The sequence below is a fragment of the Zootoca vivipara genome, chromosome 1 (genome assembly GCF_965207765.1).
Source record: "Zootoca vivipara chromosome 1, rZooViv2.hap1.1, whole genome shotgun sequence".
In the NCBI taxonomy this organism is placed as follows: domain Eukaryota; kingdom Metazoa; phylum Chordata; class Lepidosauria; order Squamata; family Lacertidae; genus Zootoca; species Zootoca vivipara.
The window spans coordinates 85,758,498-85,780,064 of NC_142582.1; the positions used below are offsets into that span (position 1 = coordinate 85,758,498).

General features: G+C 40.9%; 1 protein-coding gene and 1 non-coding gene across 10 annotated transcripts in view; both read right to left on the minus strand.

The window, feature by feature from the left end:
* Window positions 1-64: 64 nt before the first annotated feature.
* The window catches only part of CKAP5 (cytoskeleton associated protein 5), a 63,715-nt gene continuing 42,212 nt past the window's right edge, over window positions 65-21,567 (minus strand). For 3 of the 9 annotated variants that reach the window (XM_088653930.1, XM_035115099.3, XM_088653934.1), the window contains exons 27-45: window positions 20,961-21,049; window positions 19,914-19,982; window positions 19,439-19,564; window positions 18,378-18,527; window positions 17,786-17,989; window positions 17,190-17,325; window positions 15,674-15,867; window positions 14,263-14,435; window positions 12,527-12,700; window positions 11,350-11,470; window positions 10,176-10,355; window positions 9,410-9,597; window positions 8,637-8,712; window positions 7,566-7,754; window positions 7,339-7,476; window positions 6,128-6,211; window positions 4,791-4,947; window positions 3,705-3,859; window positions 65-2,407 (exon numbers count right to left, since the gene is read on the minus strand). In XM_088653930.1, coding sequence (XP_088510056.1) covers window positions 2,159-2,407; window positions 3,705-3,859; window positions 4,791-4,947; window positions 6,128-6,211; window positions 7,339-7,476; window positions 7,566-7,754; window positions 8,637-8,712; window positions 9,410-9,597; window positions 10,176-10,355; window positions 11,350-11,470; window positions 12,527-12,700; window positions 14,263-14,435; window positions 15,674-15,867; window positions 17,190-17,325; window positions 17,786-17,989; window positions 18,378-18,527; window positions 19,439-19,564; window positions 19,914-19,982; window positions 20,961-21,049 — 2,852 coding nt within the window. In that variant the 3' untranslated portion in view covers window positions 65-2,158. The remainder of the gene's footprint in view (window positions 2,408-3,704; window positions 3,860-4,790; window positions 4,948-6,127; window positions 6,212-7,338; window positions 7,477-7,565; window positions 7,755-8,636; window positions 8,713-9,409; window positions 9,598-10,175; window positions 10,356-11,349; window positions 11,471-12,526; window positions 12,701-14,262; window positions 14,436-15,673; window positions 15,868-17,189; window positions 17,326-17,785; window positions 17,990-18,377; window positions 18,528-19,438; window positions 19,565-19,913; window positions 19,983-20,960; window positions 21,050-21,567) is intronic. The other 6 variants (XM_088653943.1, XM_060274434.2, XM_060274425.2 and 3 more) reach the window with 5 other exon arrangements.
* Window positions 11,181-11,290, minus strand: LOC118075716 (small nucleolar RNA SNORD67). The gene has a single exon (XR_004691440.1). It is a non-coding gene; the product is annotated as a small nucleolar RNA SNORD67 (small nucleolar RNA).

Genomic DNA, 21,567 nt, shown 5'->3' on the forward strand with positions numbered 1-21,567 from the left:
AAGGAGCTAGTTCTCTTTGAGTACTTATCATAGGTAGATCACCAAGACTGAGGAGTACAGAGAATTTTAGTAGTAAAATGTAACATTTATTCAAACATACTGTAGAAACATTTCCATTGGCTCTAGATTAAGCTAAACGTGGCTTAAATAGGGCATTTCTGAAACCAGCACTGAAAGGGGAGAATGTATCAAAACTAAAGCCACACCTAGTGGTGGGGAGAGCATCTTTTTAGAGAAAACAAAGTTTGCCAGAGACTTCATTGCATTTCCAAATCTCACTAATGACACACACACACACACACACCCCGCAAATTGTATTTCTAATGGCCATTACTTCACCGTTCCTTGCACTTACTATACCAGTGTGAGCTCCAACATAAGAGTAAGGAACAGGGCATAAGCTACAAGAGGAGGCTATCGCTAGATGTGCAGAAGCAGCAACTCAGAGCCCCACAAACTGTATGCATTTTGCACCACCGCAAGGCACACCAAAGTCCTATAGAATGATGTGGCTGACAGATGCTGATTCAATCTTTCATAGCCCTAGCTAAGGCAGCTGATTCAATATGAAGTGGCATCCACTGAAAAAACTGCAAGTTAAAAACAGGAAGTGTGCAGAGTCCTCCCAGAAGGCAGATAATGCACACACTGGGATGAGCCCTCTTACGGGCATCGCTTCCAAAGCAGCATACACATCATGTGTACACAATGACCAACGAAGTTTATAAAGAAAACCAATTTGATTTGATGCAACACTAAACTATGGTGTATAGTAAATGCTATTTAATCAACGTCTAACAAGCACGAAGAAATGCAAATGAAATTAAATCTCTGTCAGCCACAGGAAAGAGCTGGTATTTCTGGGAGCATGTTAAAGCAGGTGCAATGCCACTTTTGTCAAAATATCCAAGGCAGGGTCAGAGGAGGGAAGATTAACCTAGAAATTACTCCAACAACTGTGTGCTATAGCAGTTCTGAGTCTCAGATTTTAAGAGGCACACAAATGCATAACTCATACATAAAAGCAGCAAGTCCTCCAGAACAATTCCCCACAACCACATTGTGACCTTCAACTGCCACAGTATAATTTCACCTTCTGAGAAGACATGAATTTTGGAAACAGTGCCCCCAACACTATGTTCTCAACCATAGCAGCAATCACTGATCATACATTTACTACAAAACCTTCAGGCTAACAGCAGAGCTAAAAATATATCTACTGTAAGAGCAAATTAGCACATTGAAAAATATTCTGGGCTCCAGCATGTATAGCAACTGACATATGAGGAAAGGCCAACATGTATTCAGTGTAGAATATCGATCATCCACCATGTCAAAAAAATCAGTCCTCAAAAGGGATGAAACTAAATCCTTAAAAGGAACCTGAGCATTCTAGCACTTGTAGGCTGACTAGATTAAAATACAGAGAAGGGCTTGGAAAGTGGTTTTTTAGGGGGTGAAATGTTCTGCCTCTGCCCCACGCTATTCTGGAAGCCATGATAAGACTAACAGTGCTCTCAATAGAAATCCAAGATTTCTTCAACCTGAAGCATGCTTGCAATGTTAGCGTCTCAGCTTCTCCATGAATGTTAATCTGCTGTTAAGGTTTAGACAGCAGCTCACAGACAACTAGAAATGCCGAGTCACTTGTAACTAAGAACATGGATGGACATTTCTCACCAACAGCCACTGCTGCTCCCAGAAAGAGTTAATGCAAACTTTATTTACAAAAAGACACTTAGTTAATTCATGCCATGCGTCCGTACAGAAACTGTTCAAGGATTATATGGAGAAGAAGTTGTTAACAATAAAAGTAAAACCACTGAAGAGCTTCTAAGAGGTAAAAACTAAGAAAGAGAAGACAACTTTACAAATAAAATTATGAGAAACTGGATTGAAGAGAATGGTTGTTTACAGCTCTGTACACTAAAACTAATACAGACAGTCTCCTACGGTCAATAAATGCTCACAGAGAAGCAAAGTATGTACAAAGACTTGTGCCACAATGACTTGGATCTTCCTCCAAGATCTGCTGTATTATACACATAAACCAGTTTGTATACAGAAGGCCTACATGAGGCCACTTAACTATGAAGACTTCTAGTTTAGTAAACTAAAGATGGACAGCTCTTCAACAGCCACACTGTCTGATGCAATTTCACTTGCGGCTGCTTTTTATTCTCTCCAGTCTTTTTTTCAAATCATCAATATTGGATGCTGCAGAGGAGGAAGTGGTGGTTCCAATGCCAGAGGAGTAGGTCTGATTGGAGTCCAGATCAATGTGCTGGAATTGTTCCCGTGACTCACGGAGCTGTGAAAGCTTACTGTGGAGCATATCTGTGGAGGATGCAACTGTAGGGACTGATGGCTTGGACAGCTGGGAGGTCAGGGGTGCTCTGTCTTCCTGCTGTGGACAGAAACAATGCTCAAACACTTGTTCTAAAGCAAAAATTATCACTACCAGAACTTTTTCTGTTCTGCTTACTATTTGGAAACCCTTCAAAAAAAGGTGGTGTGCTGATCCTTTTACGAGTTTAGAATAATGAGTGGATTCATATTCCTGTGCTTATAGTGCAATCCTGATTATGGGATTGCTAAAGTGAACGATCCAGCATCTTGGCTTGCTCCTCCACCAATTGCGTTTTCACCACATACAGCACCTGTCAGCTGGAAAGGAATTTGCTCAAGCACGCTTGATGCATAATAAATTAACACATGACATTTGTTTGAGTCCACATCAGACACAAAGCTGAAACTTCGATGCTATTCCATTTTAGAGGGAGCCAGTCTTTGTAGAAACGATCATCTAACAATACCTTTGTGACTGAACCAAAAGCATCTTAACAATTCAAAGACAGTGTGAAAAATCAGGTCACAACTTGATAGCTTCCATTTTCCCCATACTCATTAGAAAGTGCTCAACTGGAGATGGTTCACACATCTAAGGAACCACTAAACACTGTTCCAAAGTTTATCTAGCTGTAGTCCTGGGTCAGTTTCTCCAGTGATTCATCAGGCATTAATGTTCTAGCATCTCTGCCCCTTATAAACAATATGTTTCTTTACAATTTTATTTGTTGTCACAGTTCAATATGCACTGATTAATTCTGTAACCTTTACACTTTTTTTTTGCAAATCAAATATTTTATTGCCACAAAACCATTCTTTTCAAGTGCAGTCTATACACAGGCTTGCCCATCTATGCTGATATGATAGTATGCCAAGCCTACACACACTCATAGAAAAATAAGCAGTAGTGCAAAAGCCTGACATTTAGAGCTTTGGAGGCAAAAATACATTAGGCCTTCCCCTATCAGACAGTTCATGCACTACATACAAAGAAAAACGTGTATCATTGGTTGAGAGATCAATGAATTTCAGAATCCATCACCCAAGAGGCTCAATGGTTTCATGACAGGCAAGATCAGCAAGCCCCTCCTATGTTACAGGGAAAACAGCAGCTCAAGTGATATCACTCGTGCTTTGTCTTTCCTCAGTTCTGTGCAGCTCCTGAAGTAGCTTTCCTGTCCCAACTGGCTGCCCCAAGGAGTCTAGCAAAAGCAAGTAGTCTGCAAGCAAAGACGTGTCAAGCCTTCTGCCCCAAGAGCAAACATGCCATGAGAGAAAAGGATTCACCAAGGACTAGAGAAAGAGAGAGGATGCTGAAACACAGACACTGCCGCATACGTAAATCGAGAGAATACCTTTGCATTGTCAAGACCACATCGTTGCCTGAGGATTTTTAGCCTTTCCAAGTAGACGGAAGGCCCCACCTCTTCCCCATTGGCATTTCCTATAGATGAAGGGACTGTATTGGTGGGAGTAGGGATACACGATACCTCCATCTGTGGAGAAACCCCTGGAATATGGGAAAAAACAAAAACAAAAAACAAACACAAACACAAAAAATGAGTCCAAGCAGACACCAACTGAGGATTGTGATGTTTCTCAGGGTCCATGTGGTGTAGGAGCTGCTGCACTTTATGCGCTCCTGGGATAACCTCAGAAGCCTTGGACCATGAGTCCACCGCATGGCTTCTCCTCCTGCCAGCACTGCCTTTCCCGAAACAGGAGCAACGCTGGCTATGGGAAAGAACCAAGATGTGGGTTCTTCCTATGTAGCAGTCTGAGGCTTCTGATGATTGTTAAGAGGTGAAGGAAAATGAGCCACGCTGCGGTGGCCCCAGTGCGGTTTGGATAATGCCAGGATGGGTCCTTATTGGTTCAGAGGTCTTTTACACATCTTTGCATTTAGTTAATATGCCTACTTCTGCAGTGGGAGTAACATTTATTGTTGATGATTCACAGCAGCTGTGACTTTGCAGACTACTTGCTTTTACTAATGTTTTCGTGGATAGGAAGGCTGAGAACAAGCCTTTACGTATGTTACAAACCAATTAGGAAAGGCAATGCGCAAGTGACCCATGACTCGTGCTGCTGCTTTCCCCTCTTGCATTGTAACATGGGATGGTGGGACTTGCTGATCTGAAGGAGATACAATTTTCTTTGCTTCTACGTAGCCCAGGAAACAGCTCTTAGGGGGGAAAGTCAAATGCAATTACCTCCTGAGGCCAACAGAAATATGGCTTGGTGAGAGACTATTGTGCAATTGCCCTATAATGTTTAAATTTCATGCCTATATTTCATACCACCAGTTACAAAAGAACAGGTGAATTACTTCTGAAGCCCCCTGGAGTCAATTACTAACTCGGAGAAAGCCTGACAGCTGCATTAGGATGGCAGCCATTGGCTCCCTCTAGTCCATGCTGTCACAGTGCTCTGGGAGTTACCTGTAGAAGGAATGCGCCCTTTGCCCTCCCTTTCCATTTCAATCAGTCGGAGACCTCGTTCCACATAGCTCTGGAAGAACTGTGAGGAGTTTTTTAGGAAGGGCTCAATGTCTGCATCAGAATACTTCTTTTTATATTCATAAAGCTCTGCCAGACCCTGCAGAAAGAAGAGCTTCAGTCATTCAAAAGTTACATGTTTACAAAATCATCACCAACTTTAGGGTTAAAGGTGAGTGTGCTGCAAAACTGGCAAACACAACTGAGTTTGAAGGTGTCCACTACAAAAGGCCCAGGGCCAAACTGCTTTGTAATTTGGCAGGATTTATTTGCTTTGGAGGGGCTTATATGCCAGCAAAATTTATCCATGTCTGTCAAACGGTGTGTGTGTGTGTTTTACTTCCCCAATAATTAACTGGGACGAGGAAATCTGAAATGGTTTTGGACTGACCCGGCACCTCAGACTGAGGCAGGCTGTTTTCCCAAGTGCCATATCAGGGTCTGAACCTAAACTTGTGGTTGGTATACACTCCTAACATCTACCACCATCCAGAGCACTGTCAACAATAATTAGAATTAGCCCACAGAATGACATTCACACAACGGATATTTGCTTTTCAACAACAGAGCATTTTGAATCCTTTAACCCATCCAGATGAGGAAACAATCATATCTATCTTTACCTTAGCCAGGTGAATCAGCCAGCATACATCAAACTGGCATGCAAGGCACAATGTAACCCTGGGGCACTATGCATCATAGCACTTTCCAACAAAGCAGCTGCCACCTTAGCATCCCTCTCATTAAGAAGTCCCAATCTCTGTGTACAGTAGCACTGGAGCGCTACAGAAAGTGCTCTGGCCATGAGAGAACAGTGATTTAGACCATCCAGGTGATACAAAGCACTTTTTAAAAAATATCCCAATCTGGAAAGACTCCCACTCTAACAGGCAAAGGAGGTCTGGTACTTACTGTGAAGATTACCTCCTGCTGGAGTGCAGAGTGCATCTAGGATCCACTCTTCTTTGCTAATCAACCAACAGCTGGTTTTCATTAAGACTCATGAATAAAATTCAAGCCGATTCACTATATTCTTTATTTCACGATGGACAACACTCCCAAATGAGCCCTTTGGGTCCCTCCTTCTCTAACTTCTAATCCATTTTGTTTAAGCCATCAGAGGTTTTTCTCCCTCCAGAAGGAACCACTTAACTTTTTCTTGCCTCTTGATCCAACAGAAGGAGTGAAGACCAATCTTGTTACAACACTCCACCAGGATTTCATGATAAGTACCAATGTTCCTAATTTCTCACCTCCCACCATGGTAATAAAGCCCTCACCTCTTTAGTGTTTTCTTTAGACCCAATTTTCTTAAATATCTCTGCTAAAATATCATTCACTTTGGCCTTTGGTGTCTTTTCATCCTATAAAAAGAAATTGAAACATATTACCAAAATAGAGGGGGTGACAGTTTTAGACAGTTGAAGCATTTCTATAAATATAATAAAGGGCAGATAAGTTGTCCTGATTGAACTAGAAGGTTGTTGGTTGCTATTGCTATTAGAGTAAGAGTGGTTTATTCACATACTGGAAGAGGTCAGCTGCATATTCCATAGATTTTGCACAATTAGGAATCTCCATCAACACCAACAAGTAGTAAGTCTATGCAATGACAGGGTGCTCAATAGTCAAGAACTGTACCAGGTCTTGCAGTACAAGTCAAGCCCTGGTCAACCATGAAGGGACTAGGTGACCTGGAGGCACAGGATTACTGGAATGGGAAGAACTTGCATCAACCACCATGCAATGATACATGTTTATGGTCAGTTGTAGGTTTGTGTGAGAATCCAACCCCAAGCAGGATTAAAGATGTACTGTGGCGAAGAAACAGATGTGTCCTCTTCCACCTCTTGGCTATCCTGCTCTGAAGCGCTACAATCTATGATACATACACACACACACACACACACCGGGTGGGGAGAATCACTTTTTCCACGTTCTGTTTCAGATGAACCTCTTGACAGAATATAGACATTTTTAACCTGGTGGTGGGGAGGGTCCTAGGAACCAGCTGAGATAATAGGAGGCCAATGGGCATTAGCATTAGCACACACCAGTAAGAATAAGACGTTAACCTTGTAATTAGAGGCACAAGAAGCAACAACGTTAAATTAAAAATGTACATTTTAACATTAGTACTTGCTAGCAGTTGTGCTGCACCAAGTTTGTATGGATTTGAATTTCAATGTTACTGTTCTAGAGGAGACAAAGTTTCTGCCAATAAGCAAGCCACTCCCTCTTCACACAGCTTTCTCTTCTGTTGGCTACACATGATCAAGGGGAAGAGGAAGGCAAGACAGGCAGATCATGCTGCATTCTCCTTCCTTTAAAAGTGAACACAGATACTTGAAGAGCTTAAACAGTCTTCTGAATGGTCCAAGGTAAAAGCACAACACCATTCAGAAAAGATTCCAGTTGTGTGCTCAGCAAACTGACCAGATTCACACCTGAGTGTCATGTTTAACAATTTTAAAAAATATGGAATACATACCGTGCGAGAAGCTCCTTTTTCTGTGCCTTTGTCAGACTTGCTTCCGGTTTGGTCCAATGAGTGTTTCATCATTTTGCACAGGTGGGCCTCTAACTCCGACTCATTCTTGTTATCTATCATTGTTAGATGATCCAAAAGCTAGGAAGAAGTGGGATACCTTTTAATTAAGAAACCTTTTGTTATTCCAGAGATCATAAGCACCTTGGGGTGAAGCAGTCTGCTCTCACCTTGGGTCCCTTCAGCTTGCACAACGTGTGAATCAAAGTCTTCAGCGTCCGTATTGGGAATTCACTCTTGCACTGCTTTAGTTTCTCTTTTGGAAAGACCTTCATAAAGATGTGGATGTCCAACATGATTCGGTCCAGATTGATAGTGTTGATAGTTTCAGGGAGAAGTCTTACCATTCTCCATAAACACTGTGGGGGAGGTGGGAAGGTAGATGGTTTCTTTGAGAAACATTAAGACAAAAGCAAATCCTCACAGTAATCTAAGAATGTCATCTCTGAACTTGGTTCTTTGACCTTAAAATGATTTTACATATGGATTATTCCTTCACAATGGGCTTGTTCAGGTGCCTGCCCAAACACAAGAATGCCAAGTCCTGCAATGTCTTTGTAAATGTTGCGACCTCCCACTCAGTTCCCAGCCTTCCCTGCATTGTGTGGGGAAGTTTGCAGGGGGCTTCTACTTGCATTTGCTTGAATAGGAGTAGACTCATTCATCCTGCAATTGTGAGCAGAGCCCCCCTGCAGACTTCCCACACAATGCAGGGAAGGTTGGGGAGTGGGGCACAATGGCTATGAAGATGTCCCCATTCATGCTTTTAAGCATTCACATGTCTAGGTAAATGCAGGAACCTAACATGTTGTGATGTCTGAGCCCGAGTTTGTTTTCTCCCAAACAAATCACAGGCATTAAGGAAAGAACAAACCTTGGTTAGTACTCATTTGGCTGGAGAGAGACAAGCCACAAGCCCAGGGGCCACAACAAGTCAGATTCTGGCTTGTTCCCCAGAAGCATGGCAAGAGCAGAAGCTGTGCAGAAAAGAAGCAAGAAGTTTTCAACAGCACAAACAAGCATGCTCTGCATTCACATCAAATTATAGTTTGTTTTAAACTGAGGTTTAATGTGATTTGCAAATCAGGCAATATTAAGTTGTACATTCATGCTAGAGTCATTTCCAGTACAGCCAATAACCACACTTTTTTGTAGATTAGGTGTAATGAGAGAGTCTGCTAATACACAATCAATATGCAATAGGAAACTGAAATAAAAAACAAAAGAAGAGCAATACACACCTTCATTACTAGTTCTGAGAATTTGGGAGAGCTTGCTGTTGTTAATAGACAGTCCTGGAGAAGAACAAGCAGGGCGCTAGGATGAAAAAATGCAGCAGCATTAACTATTCAAACTCCACAAGTATCTCCAGAAATACATGGGACAACACAAATTGATTGGCCAATTTAGCTCTTAACACAGTGCTACCGTATGCAATTTCTTGCACAATATCAACATTTTCATTATTATTATTTTATAATTTAATGTATTTTTTATTTTTATTTACATTTGCATGCTGTTCTAAAACATCAAGCTTTCTGGGTGGCTTACAATAAATAGGTAAAAAAATTATTGAAATACAAAGTACTGTAAAACATAAAACCAGGAAAGGGAGTGGGGAGAGAATCCAATATAAATACAACAAAACTTGCTGGAGCATCAAAATTAAAATAGACTTAAACAGAGGTCCAGGCTGCTCAAGTTATTCAAAATACTGATAAAGGGAATGAGATCATTCAGCATTTTTAGAGATAAGACTGGATCAGATCTCAGATTTGTACCCATAGAGCACAGAGATTTGAACAAACCTCAAGGTTAAATGACTCCTCGGGTTTAGTGTAACTTGATCAGCAACTGCAGAAAGATCTGACAATGCAGTAATAGACTATAACAAGGAAGACCAATAATATCTCATCAAGCAGGTGTTCAAATTGTAGCATATTAAGTCTTGTGGTAAAAGGCTGCAGTGATGAGGGATTTGTTAGATGTTTGCCCTTAGCAAAAATCTATTTACCTCAATATGTTTGTTTGATCAGATTTCTCCAGAACTTTTACCACCAAGAGGTTGACTGATTTGATAACCTGCTGGTCTTCCTCTAGATCGTCAACTCTCGAATCCAGCATTAAGGTAATGAGGCCATGCATCAAGTCCTTCAGCACTCCTGCAGAGGCCTCCCGGGCCAAACTTTCAATCTGGAACAACTGCCAATGGAATTCAAGTGTTAGATACCAGGATATATTCAGGATAAAACACTACAGTCTAGATTAGCACCCCAAAACTCCACTTCTTGCTGCTACCTAGAAATTACAAGAGAAAAACCTACATTTTTTACTGATTTGAGGGAAGCAAATAGCTATATTCATACATCTCACTGAAGCTTTTTATTGTCAAGAATGATAAAAAAATACTGATAAAAGTTAGGGATAAGCACCAGCATAGGATCTGCTTTTAATCTGTATCTATAAGAAACCATATATGCTTCAGAACTGCTCTTGTGTCTTTCCGGTTAAATCCAAAGAGGTCCCCAGCTCTATTGTTTATAATGGATTTTTTTTTAATGGCTGCAACTTTTTTTCTTTTTCACAAAGCAGGATGAAAAAGGCTGTAAACCACCTAGATACCAAGGCTGTAAACCACCTAGATACCAAAATAGTTTGTAGCACAGAAGTGTTACAGTACTTTAAGAGGCAATTGTATAGCGCAACAAAAACTAAAGACACTATTAACTGGTTCTACTGGCTGAAACTTTCTCCACGTTTTCCCGGATCAAAAGCCTTACCGAAATCATGTTTCCAATGATGCAACTGTACAACTTGACTATCTCATCCTTGTCTAGTTTCTCATCAGCCATGTGCGTATTGTAAATGAGTCGCAGTTGCATGAAGGTAGCTATTAGAAACTGGTCAATGTGGCCTGACATAGCTTCTGCTTTGTCCTCTTGTCGCAAAACCTCATCAATCTGCAGACAAACCCAACAGTTGGTTTTCCAAAAAAAACAACAGTACAGCAAGTTTTTAATAATGGTATCATTTCCATAAAGAGCATGAAAAATAAAGTGTCTTGTGGCCCCTTAAAGACTAACAATTTAGTATAGCAAATATATAAACTGCCATAAAACTCAGCTTTTGCTGCAATAAACTAACATGACCATCACTCTAGAAATTATTCCATAGTTTCCTGTTATCTACTGTACCAACAGACATACTGTTTACGTCCTAAGAAAACCCACTTTTACAACCCAAACAAAAAATTAAAAAAATCATTCCAGTAGCACCTTGGAGACCAACTAAGTTTGTCATAGGCATGAGCTTTTGTGTGGTTGCACACTTCTTCATGCACACGAAAGCTCATACCTATGACAAACTTAGTTGGACTCTAAGGTGCTACTGGAAGGAATTTATTTTTTTGTTTTGACTACGTCAGACCAACACGGCTACCTACCTGTAACTTTTACAACCCAAGTACGCCAGACCATAGTTTAATTACCCAAAGCTTAATTAAGAGCCTATCAATGATTCTATAATGTTTTCTGGTGTTCTGGTGTTTCATTTTCATGCATGAAATCTGCTCCATTACTGCAACACATAGCAAGGCAAGCAATGAGGCTGCCCAATCTTGCCTGTGTCTCATCAACAGGCAACAAGGCCCCATCAGCTTAAACCAGCCTATGTTATGGTAGTGAGATTTTTAGTATATGTGCTGCTGAAGCAAGCATCAGACATCCACCTGGGAGATGGAAAAGGACATTTTGCACTAACACCCTCTTTACTTTCTCATCGAGAACAGCGAGTCAGATGGCCCCTGTGCACTTGGTCTTGTCACCAGGGAGGTTCTGAGTGGCACTTGTGTCACCAACACTCAGCTCCACCAAATGTGCAACTCATCACTCTCGCATGTTACTTGCTGACCCCATCAGTGTTATGCAGCTGCCAACTAGAGGGACCTTCACTCACCTGTGCTAGAGCTTGGATACTAGTATTGATATCACCACTGGCTACCTGGGAGATGACAAAGTTGATGGTGGAAGCTGTGTTACTGTGCATATCATCAAAGTGTGGAGAGACGGCACGGATCCTGGGTGGAGAAAGAGTGTTATAGCTTAAAGGGCAGCAGATTCAGTAAGTCACTTAGGCCCCTGGGTTAAAAGATTAGAAGCAAATTGTCATCTCCAGGCAGTTCAGATTAAAAGCACCCCATTTTCTTTAAAGTGGATGGAGCAAGATGATTAATGTCTGAAGTATTACACAAAAGCCACTTTAATGGGGGCAAGCCTACCCAACTCAGTATGTTGTCCCCAAAGTTATGTTTGGATCTCTCTTATCTAGGGCTGTGTAGAGTGTGGGGTTAAGGAAAGGTGCCGGTACTCATATCTTGATAAAGACATGTGGGTGCCAGCAGAAAAATGATGCTGTAGGCAGCAAAAAGAGGGGTGATGGTACTCTGTACCAGAGAGTATTGTCACATAACAACAATGGCTGTGTATAACTGGAAAAGTAAAACACAAAACCTTTTATGCAGATAAAATGTTGATATATCTGACCCTTTCCATCATTATTCTGCTTCCAAGATCCAGGCTTTCAAAGAATTTGAACATTTTGGCAAAGGCTATGAACAGGAGATAGTACTGTCCACAATAAGCTTTAAGATTCCATACCCCAACCTCCAACCTTTGCCTTAGCCTGTAAGAAAAAATATGCCCTGTGACCTCAATGGGAACCATACCATTCTCAGGATGGTCAGTGTAGCAACATGCAAGTTCCATAGCTGCACAGATATACCATGTTTAATGCACACTATTCTGAACATACTTCTGATAAGAATTTAGTATGAAATGTGAATGAACATGTGGCTAATAAAAATATTTGGGGAAGGGAGATGCTATTTGAAAGAATAAGTAGCTATATAAAGTGCAGTTTGAAAGCCTTCCTGGTTTGACACACAGTTTCCACATTTTTAAGCTTCTCCCTGAAGCTTCCTTTATATAAGGGAACCTGGCTTCAATTAGGAGATCGATATACATAAACCACACACACACACACACACACACACACACACACACACACAGAGAGAGAGAGAGAGAGAGAGAGAGTCCCAGAGTTGCCTCATTAGCAGCCCTTGATCTGCACTCACTTGGGTTCAGGGATCAAAACTGGTTCAAATATATCATCCAGTTTGTGCTGGACAAGTGCTGGCATTTCACATCGCACCGTGCCATTATCATTTTCTATCTCATCTAGATCCAGTTGAAACTCCCGTGGAACTGCATGTGTCGTCTCCGAGTGGCCACTCATGTTACGGGCTTGGCTACAGAAACCAAGAAAAGCATTTTTTATTATCAGCGTTCCACAAACCTACCCAACGTGTCACCCATGGTGACTGCCCCTCCATCCCACACCCCCAGAGCACACAAACATTTTCAAATTCTCCATGAGCAGTATCTAACTTGGAGAACGGTGCCTTTTCTCCCTTCCTGATAGGACTTTGCAAGAGGCACAGCCAAATCAATTACCCATCCTTTCTCCAAGTTTTTTTTTTTTTTTTTTTGCAGTTCACAGAGAGAAATAGGTTTCTCTTTCTCTCTGGGCTTTTGCAGGATTCGGGGGAAAGTTCATAGTGATCACAAGTAATGGTTGGCTATTAAGTCAATCTAACATTTGTGGACCCAATTATTATGGCTGATGCAACAATCCATGCTAGCATCTATCACTAGTTCCTAAGCTATCATATCAACATAGATAAGGAAATCTATTCAGCCCCATCAGCAATTACTGTAGGTGCTGGGAACCCAGAACTTCTTGATAATGTGCTGCTGGCATCCCCTCGACACCTATAGGCCTTGCAGCAGGGGCAGCAGCAAAGACATGCACTACTGCACAATGCTAAACTGAATGTGACAGTAAAACAATCCTGGTAGATTAATTATTCAGCTCTCTTCCCATATAAGGGAAAGAAATTACAGTAAATGCAGCCCAGCAAGCACAAAATGCCCTAGAATGAGTTTTGCACTCTCCAAATTCAACTCCCCATTATGCCTATTTTGCTAGAGCCTGCCTACACAAAAGGGCATTTTTGGAAAGAAAAAAAGCACATGGCATTAGGAACAAGAAGTGTTACATTTCCAGAAGTGGTTTTAAGCTTTGATTTACTTCTTAATTTCCTTTTATGAGCTTCCCAAATAATAGTTGTTGCATTACATTTAATGCTGACCAGGCTCCAGGTATCTCAAATCTTCTACCAGTGACTCAAGACTGGAAGGGTTAAAGCAATCTGGTCTTACAATTTATCTAGCTGACACTAACACTAGTCAGATTCCTGAAAATTGCAAAGTTTAGCTCTTTTACAGCTGAGAGGTAAGCCACTATTATCAGTATTATTATAAAAACAAAAACATAGCCAAGAGACAGCAACCTGCCTAACACCACTCAATGATTTTCACAGCAAAGATGGAACTTGAAGCCAGGCTTCCCAAACAGCACACTTAATATGAATTGTTGCATTGAAATCAATAGGACTTATTCTCAAGTATATTTAGGATTAGGGCACAGGAAAGGTAAGACAAAGCTATAAGAGCCCTGCTACCAAGGATTTAGTGGTCAGTACTTACATCCTATAAGTGCGATACATAATTCTGTCCATGGAGAAGCAGTGAAAAAAGGCACAATACCATTTAGAAAGCATTCAAGACACGACAAAACAAATGAAGTAAGGTTCAAACATTTTGATTTGCAGCATTTTTTGAAGTTTGCGACACATGCAGACATTGATGATTAAAACAAAAGACAAAAACACAAGGCAACAGCAAGGTATGCTTTTTGCACAGACTGTGGAAATGTCAGGCAAACATTGCATTTCCCCACTTTACATACTTGAGTTTGGAAGACATGTCTTCAGCCGGTCCTTTCCTCAGCATGTTAGCATTGGCACTGGCACTCTGGGCCCTCTGTGGTTTCTCTTCCACCTGCTTTGCTGAAGTGGCATTTGGCCTCTTAGCAGACCGCTTTATTCGCTCCTCCAACATGCTCATGTCTTTCTCCGAAAGCTGTACAAGAGCAGCAACATTTCAGGGCCATGACAGGTATGCTTCTTAGTTCAGACTCCAATGCCATTAAGAGTGTTTCAAAACCTTTGCTATTCCTATGTACTACTAGACTTACAATACAGCTAACCCCACCCCTTAGCCTAGTTCCTGTACTCAGCAATTATGCCTACTGCTGTACTGCCTGTTTAGTTATAAAGTGTACCAAAATTCATTCTAGCATCAAGTAGGAACAGGCAAAACCTGGCATTTAATTAAATAAAATACCAACACAACACCACCCTCTACAACATTGTGAAGGATACATAGTCCAGTTTGGGAAACAGGCTAAAGGAATTTGGAGAAGCAGCAATTTTTGGGGGGGGGAATTGATTCCAATAATACTTGCTTAGTGAAGAATTATCTAGTTTGAACCACTGAAAAAGCAACATCTATTTATGAAGAATTTGATGGAATTGGAGAAATCAGGTATTCATGAAGGAAGGAAAAGCCAAAGCTTCATAGCCTCCCATATAATCCTGATTAGGAATCCGCCCCTCTGTCAAATGGCACCTCAGAGGACAACCATGTGAAGCTACTTTTCAATAAGATCTGAGACCAACTTTATCTTCTCCTATAAGCACAAGTATGTAAAAAAACGAAGGGGCTATTGCTCCCCCAAATTCCTTGTCAATTTTGGAAGCCATACCTATTCTCTTTTGCGTTGCAGTTACCTATGGTGCATTCCAGGTGCTCCTATTACTCCCAGTGCACCTCTCAATGCAGACAAGAATCATGGAATATATTATGTGCTTCTGCTTTGTGTCTCAAACTGTTTCACTATATAAGTATGCCACTGCCAGTTTGTGAGATGAGGATGAGTGGCTGGCATTTGCCTTCTCCTCTGACTGATGCAATTACCTTCAGCTCCTCCCTGCTCTAATAGTCCTAAAGTATTTTGAATTACAAGGCTCAAAGCAAACAGAGAAGCCAAACTGCTTTTGTATGTTGCTGTTTATAAATACACATTCCTTACAAGGAAGTCAGCACTTATTCTTGCTTCACAATTCATAACTGTTCTAGAGTGCAGAATTCATCATTTTTTAAAAAAGTATATTTGTTCTTGACACTCAAACAGAGCTTTGAACATTAATCGCAACTGACCTGAGGAACTTGACCTGAGGATTCATGACATTATCTGAGTGACACACTACTAAACATTCAATATTTTAAATATTGTCTGTCCATTTCTGTTTACTCACATTCCCAATCTGCTTGAACACTTGGTCTCCATGAACATTGTAAACTGTTACAATGGTGTTGAGTGCAGCATTTCTGACAGTGTTGTCCCTGTCACCAATATGAATGGCAATTTCCTTTAAGACTTTGCCTGCAGTTGGCTGGCACACATTCATGCCATATGATTCAACAAGACATCCCAGCTCTTCCAAGCATTCTACAGAGAAACCAAACAGAAATGGACATCTATGAAAACAAAAGGCTATACCCATTTGGTTTACAAAATACTTGTTGACGCTTCTGTATATTCTAAATCTGATTTATTATGAATAAAAATAGGATCTTTTATAGTAATTTTATGAACCCCATGTGTCTGCAAGGGAAAGGTAGAGTAGTATCCAACTAAGTTACAAAATCAATGAAATTAATAGACCTATGTTAGCTAGCAAATGTACATTACTTTCAATTGCTCTACTGTGTATATGACGAATAATGGATGCAATCATTTGTCTTCAAGAATGCTGAGTAACCCAGAATTAAGTATTTGCTAGTTCACATTTCTTCATTCATTTGCTTAGAAGTTTTCAAGAAAGCACTGCTTGAAAAATCTAAATCCAAAACTCCCAGCATAAAGCCTCTGAATCAAGAAATTCAGTTTCCTTTGGCTGAATAGAAATAATGATATTTTAAAAAAATTGTATAATGGGTGAAAATTAGCTTACGAATGCCAGCATATCCAGGCATCAGGATGCACCTTCCTGAAATCATGGAGAGCTGTTGCCAGTCAGTGTAGATCAGGGTAGCCAATGCGGTCCCTTTCAGATATTATTGGATTACAGTTCTCATCAGCTGCAGCCAGCATTGCCAATGGTCAGGTATGATGGGAGCTTTAGTACAGCAACATCTGGAGGGCAACGCATTAGCCATCCCTCAAAACAATAATGAGTTAGAACATATTTTTTTTAAAGATCCTTCCAGTAGCACCTTAGAGACCAACTAAGTTTGTCATTGGTATGAGCTTTCGTGTGCATGCTTTCGTGTGTATCTGAAGAAGTGTGCAGGCACACGAAAGCTCATACCAATGACAAACTTAGTTGGTCTCTAAGGTGCTACTGGAAGGATTTTGTTTTATTTTTTGTTTCGACTACATCAGCTACCTACCTGTAACTAATAATGAGTTAGGTGGGCCAATGGCATAAGGCAGCTTCCTATGTTGAAATGGATTCAAGTCCACAAAATCTTATGCTGTAATTATTGTAGTATAAGGAACCACAAGGCTTTGTTTCTGTAGTGCAGTGCAAAACAGCTTCTGCTAAAGCAGAGCTTTCCGAACTGTGTGTCACAACATGTTAAGTGCGTCGGCTGCAGTGTAGGTGTGTTGCATGAACGATCCTTGGACTCCTCCCAGGACTGGAAAGGGGTTAGTTTAGTCTCTGGTTTGATAGTAAAAGTGAATTACTGCATCGTTAAATGATGAATATCTAAAAAGTGTGTCACCAATATGAAAAGTTTGGAAACCTCTGTGCTAAAGCATCTCACCTGCCCGCTGTTTTGAGTTCTTTGACTTTGTTCCCTCCATGATAAAAGTGAACATCTTGCTGGCTGGGTAGACAAGGCACATCCTGTTTAGAATGGCACGCACATCTCTGCGGATAACATCTTTTGGTTCCCCAACCTGGAAGGCGAGGAGGAAATATTTGCAGATTTACAGAAGCTGGAAGAAGCCATTAGTATGCTTATTCTGGAGGGAGCCTGCTCCTAGTCCACCCCAGCCAAGTCTTTCTCTCAACCATTTTGCCTTCCAGTGACTGGAAAAAAAGAATACTGGGAAGTATGAGGATAAAGGATATATGATGGATATTCTATGATATATATACGAGCTGTAAAAATCCATAATAATAAAAAAATACCCTGGGTGTTTGGACCACTAGATACAGCAAGGAGAGAGAAAGGTTCATATTCCCCATTAGCGGGAAATGCCATGAAAGGCAGAACTGATGGAAACTGGAATACTCATTCCTATTGGCTAGAATGGTAACTATTTTCCAGTTCTGGTTCTGCAGGCTCCAGAGAAAGGTGGGCTTAGCGTATTTTGTGAGTGATGCGACTCAAAAACTTTTGCCAGATTTGAATACCTTCAAAACAAGGTAGGGGATGAAAGAGGTGGCCTCATTTTCAGTTAGATGGTACTCTTCTTGGTTCAGCATGGCAAAAAGCAGCTTGAGGTACTCCAGGACCTTCATCAGGACACTTGTGTTGGTGTCAAAGAATCGCAGTGTGAGCCACTTCAGGATTAGATCCAGACAGCTGATCACGCCATCCCTTTCACTATCCAAGTGCTAGAAGAGAAAGCAGACTGCAGTGTCAAGTTTGGACAAATAGGCAGCACTTAAAATAAAATTAAAGAGTCAACTGAAAAGCCAAACAATAACTAGGAAGCTTTCCTGGTATCAGACACTGAAAGATTGCTGGCCAGCACATGCATAATAGCTACTTGCATCAGCTCCTATAATTAGCTTCACTGCATACACCTGTTGCACAAGGCCTAGATGAGAAAACTGGGAGGCTGATACTAATTGCCCTATTCTTACGAGACTATAATGTAGGGCTCTGACTTGAACAGGGAGTTTCCAAAGCTTGCATGCTCTGGGAAACCTCCTTTATACTTTCACCACCAGTGTTGCTACTATAATTCTTCATCTACAACCACAAATACAGTCTTCTCACCTCAACCATAACAGCAATAGCTTTGTTGTGGTGCTGAAAATCTGCATGGAACATCTCATCTTGCAACCACCTGGCAACACAGCTGGACATCTGAGTCTTCAGTTGCTCAATATATTCATCACGAGGAGTAGTAAAGTTCCATTTCAAAACCTGCAAAGGGGGGGGGGACAATATCAGCACCCTGCTCAAGAGGTGTGAACAGCATTAACTTCAATCCCTGAGCCTAAAAAATTCACCTCAAGGTTAGGAAGGGGAGAGGGAGACTGCTTATTTTAAAGAAAATATACCTATAATGATTTATTTGGTTGGTAACACATCTGGTGTTAGATGGTTTAGGTTCAAAAAATATGTAAATAGTACCAGTCTTCTAATTACGGTATATAGATATAAAAAGAATTCATGTTTGTAAAGAGATGGAAAATATTTTCCTTCACAAATGTATCTGTTGACTTAAATATGGATACAATAAATTTTGTTTCAATTCCTAGTACAATATTATTTTAGCCTCACGATAACCTTTGAAGTGGATTAGACTGAACCTACGCCAATTGCATCGACCCGTTGCATACTTAATAAGCAGTGCTTTATTTGAAAAAAGGAGGTGCTGGTATGCACCCCCTCCCTTTTGCCTTTCTCCTCCTCCACCACTACTGCTTCCCACCACCAGAGGCATTTTGGCATGACCCACCAAAGTGGATCTGTCACAAAGTGGCGTGGCTAGAGTGGCCATTTACCTGACATGCAGACCACTCTTGTGGTACAGCTAGAGTGGCCCACGCAGCCAGAAAAGCGGAAAAAAGCAACATTGGCCACTCTAGCCGTAACACTTTGTGGTAGAGTAAAGCAGTCCTCTACCACAAAGTGCAGTGGAAAACACAGTTGTGTTTTTTTAATGAAAAAGCATTAAAATGTTACTCCTAAAATGAATAGCATTTAACTTACAGTAGTTTCTACATACAAATACTACTGTCTGCAAAAGCACTCTTATAACCCTTCCAGCATATGCTCGAATCAAAGTTCCAGCATAGCCCTAGAGATCAGAGGTTGTTAATTTCTCTCACCTTTAATCCTTTTTCATCTTTCATCCTTTGCTCTTTCCCATTTGGTACTAAGATAAAAACTGGACCAGATCTGTCATCATCTTCCTTCAAGTTGGATTTGCTTGGTACTTTCTTCCCCTGTATACCCTAAAAAAACCACATCACTGAGTACACTCTTTCAAAATCACAATCTCCTAGGTTGCAATTCTACACAATTACCTGGGAGTAAGCTACATTGAACTCAATAGCACTTACTTCTGAGCAGGTAGTGTAGCACTGCACTCCAAGTATGTTTTACTCGGAAGAAACACTATCCCGCTAGCATGCAGGAGAAAGAGATTGCCCACTCATAAGTTGTGTTAAAATGTGTGCTGAAGCCTTCAGGTGTATATTTTAGTACTATGAAGAAAAAGCCCACCACAGTGCGCAAGTTTTTAGTGTAGCAAGATTTCCTTCCTGGTCAGTGCACTAGTCACAGGTGATACCCACTTATTACCTGTTTGGTAGGCTTGTTCTTTGTCAGATTGCTATTGCCTTTGGTGAGGCTTGTATTAGCATCAGAATGCTGAAATAAGTCATAAAATGCTCAGTGGTTAATAGCAGGCTCCAAATCATACCATTATACCTATAGTGTATGCCACATCAGCAATATTTTTAATCTCTCTGAGTGCTGCATAAGGTAAATGTGGACCATTCTTCGTTATGTGCAAGCCTGCTGTACCTGCTTAAAAATTCTAAATAGGAACTACAATGCATCTAAAGGTAAGACTGGGGAACAGTCAGCCCACAGACTCCTCTCCTCAGCTCCACGTGGCAGTTAGGTTTAGAAAAAGGGACCCATTTGTGTAAATGGGATTTACAGGGAAGGGAGGATTAAACATTCCCTGTGCACCACATCCTTCTCCCCACTTCCAAATCACCCTCCCTGACATGGCAATTGTACTTGGAGATAAAATTCCCATTCTCTCACTCATTGTTTATTCTCATTACTACAGTGTGGGGTGAAGAGGGGAAGCACTAGGCTTAGGGGGGAAGGTTACTTGAGTGCTGCTGCAGGGTAGGAAGAGGAAGAGAGTGATGGTGGCAGCAGAGACAGAGCAAAAAAGTGCTCCACCATCAGCTCTGGCTCTGCCCATCAACTTGAGCTCCCATCACTCGCAATAAGCAGCTCCTAAAAGTAGCATGAACGTAAATGGACATACAAATATGACCTAACATGGAATCAGATGGGTCCTTTTCAGTCCAATAATATCTATTATTCCTAGTAGTGGCTCTTCAAAAACTCTGGCTATCCCAGCTACCCAGTCCTCCCCCCCCCTTTAAAACAAACCCCACCCTCAATATATTTTGAGATTTTGCTTCAGACAGACAGCACATTATACCACAAAACTGTTTACACTATTTTATAGAACAGGATTGCTAAACTTCTAAATTATCAAATCTCCATATCGTTTACACTAAATGTAAAATATACACAAACACAATGAAACTTCCTAGACTTCAAACTTGTAGACCACTTCCTTTGTGCTGAAGGAGAATTTACCTTGGATTTAGGGGCTGTTCCTCCTGCTTTGGCTTTTTTGGCATCAGCCTTGGACTCCATGGTGCTGGACGAATAATCTTCACCAGAACCTTCAGATCAACATAATTTTAACTACACAATAAGGCTGGAAACAGACCCAGCATGCAACAAGTCCCCCCCACATAAAGCAGATTTCAGCTTGCACCACATGTCATATTGCAAACTACTTTTAAAAGCAACTTTCACAAATGCTTTGCAATGTTCTGTTTATGTTAGAATTTTGACATCACCTTTCTTAGACATATGAAAAATATGTCTCCTGCTCAAAGAATTGTGGCATTCATAAAATTAATATGAACAATCATAACTGGACAGGACAGGTGCTGGTCAAACAACTGCATTCCTAGATCCGGAAAATGTGGTCTGGTTGAGTGAATGTGTTCCTAGCATACGGCAGTTTATTACTATGATTTTCATATATAATATTACAAGCTCTGCATCTAGCTGTTTTCATTTCTCCATATTTTAGAAGCGGAAAAGTCACGTCAGCATCTCAGGTCTGAGGTCTGTAAAGCCAGGGGCTGCCTGAGTTTCACAATTGGCTTTGATAATGGCTGTTAAGTACATT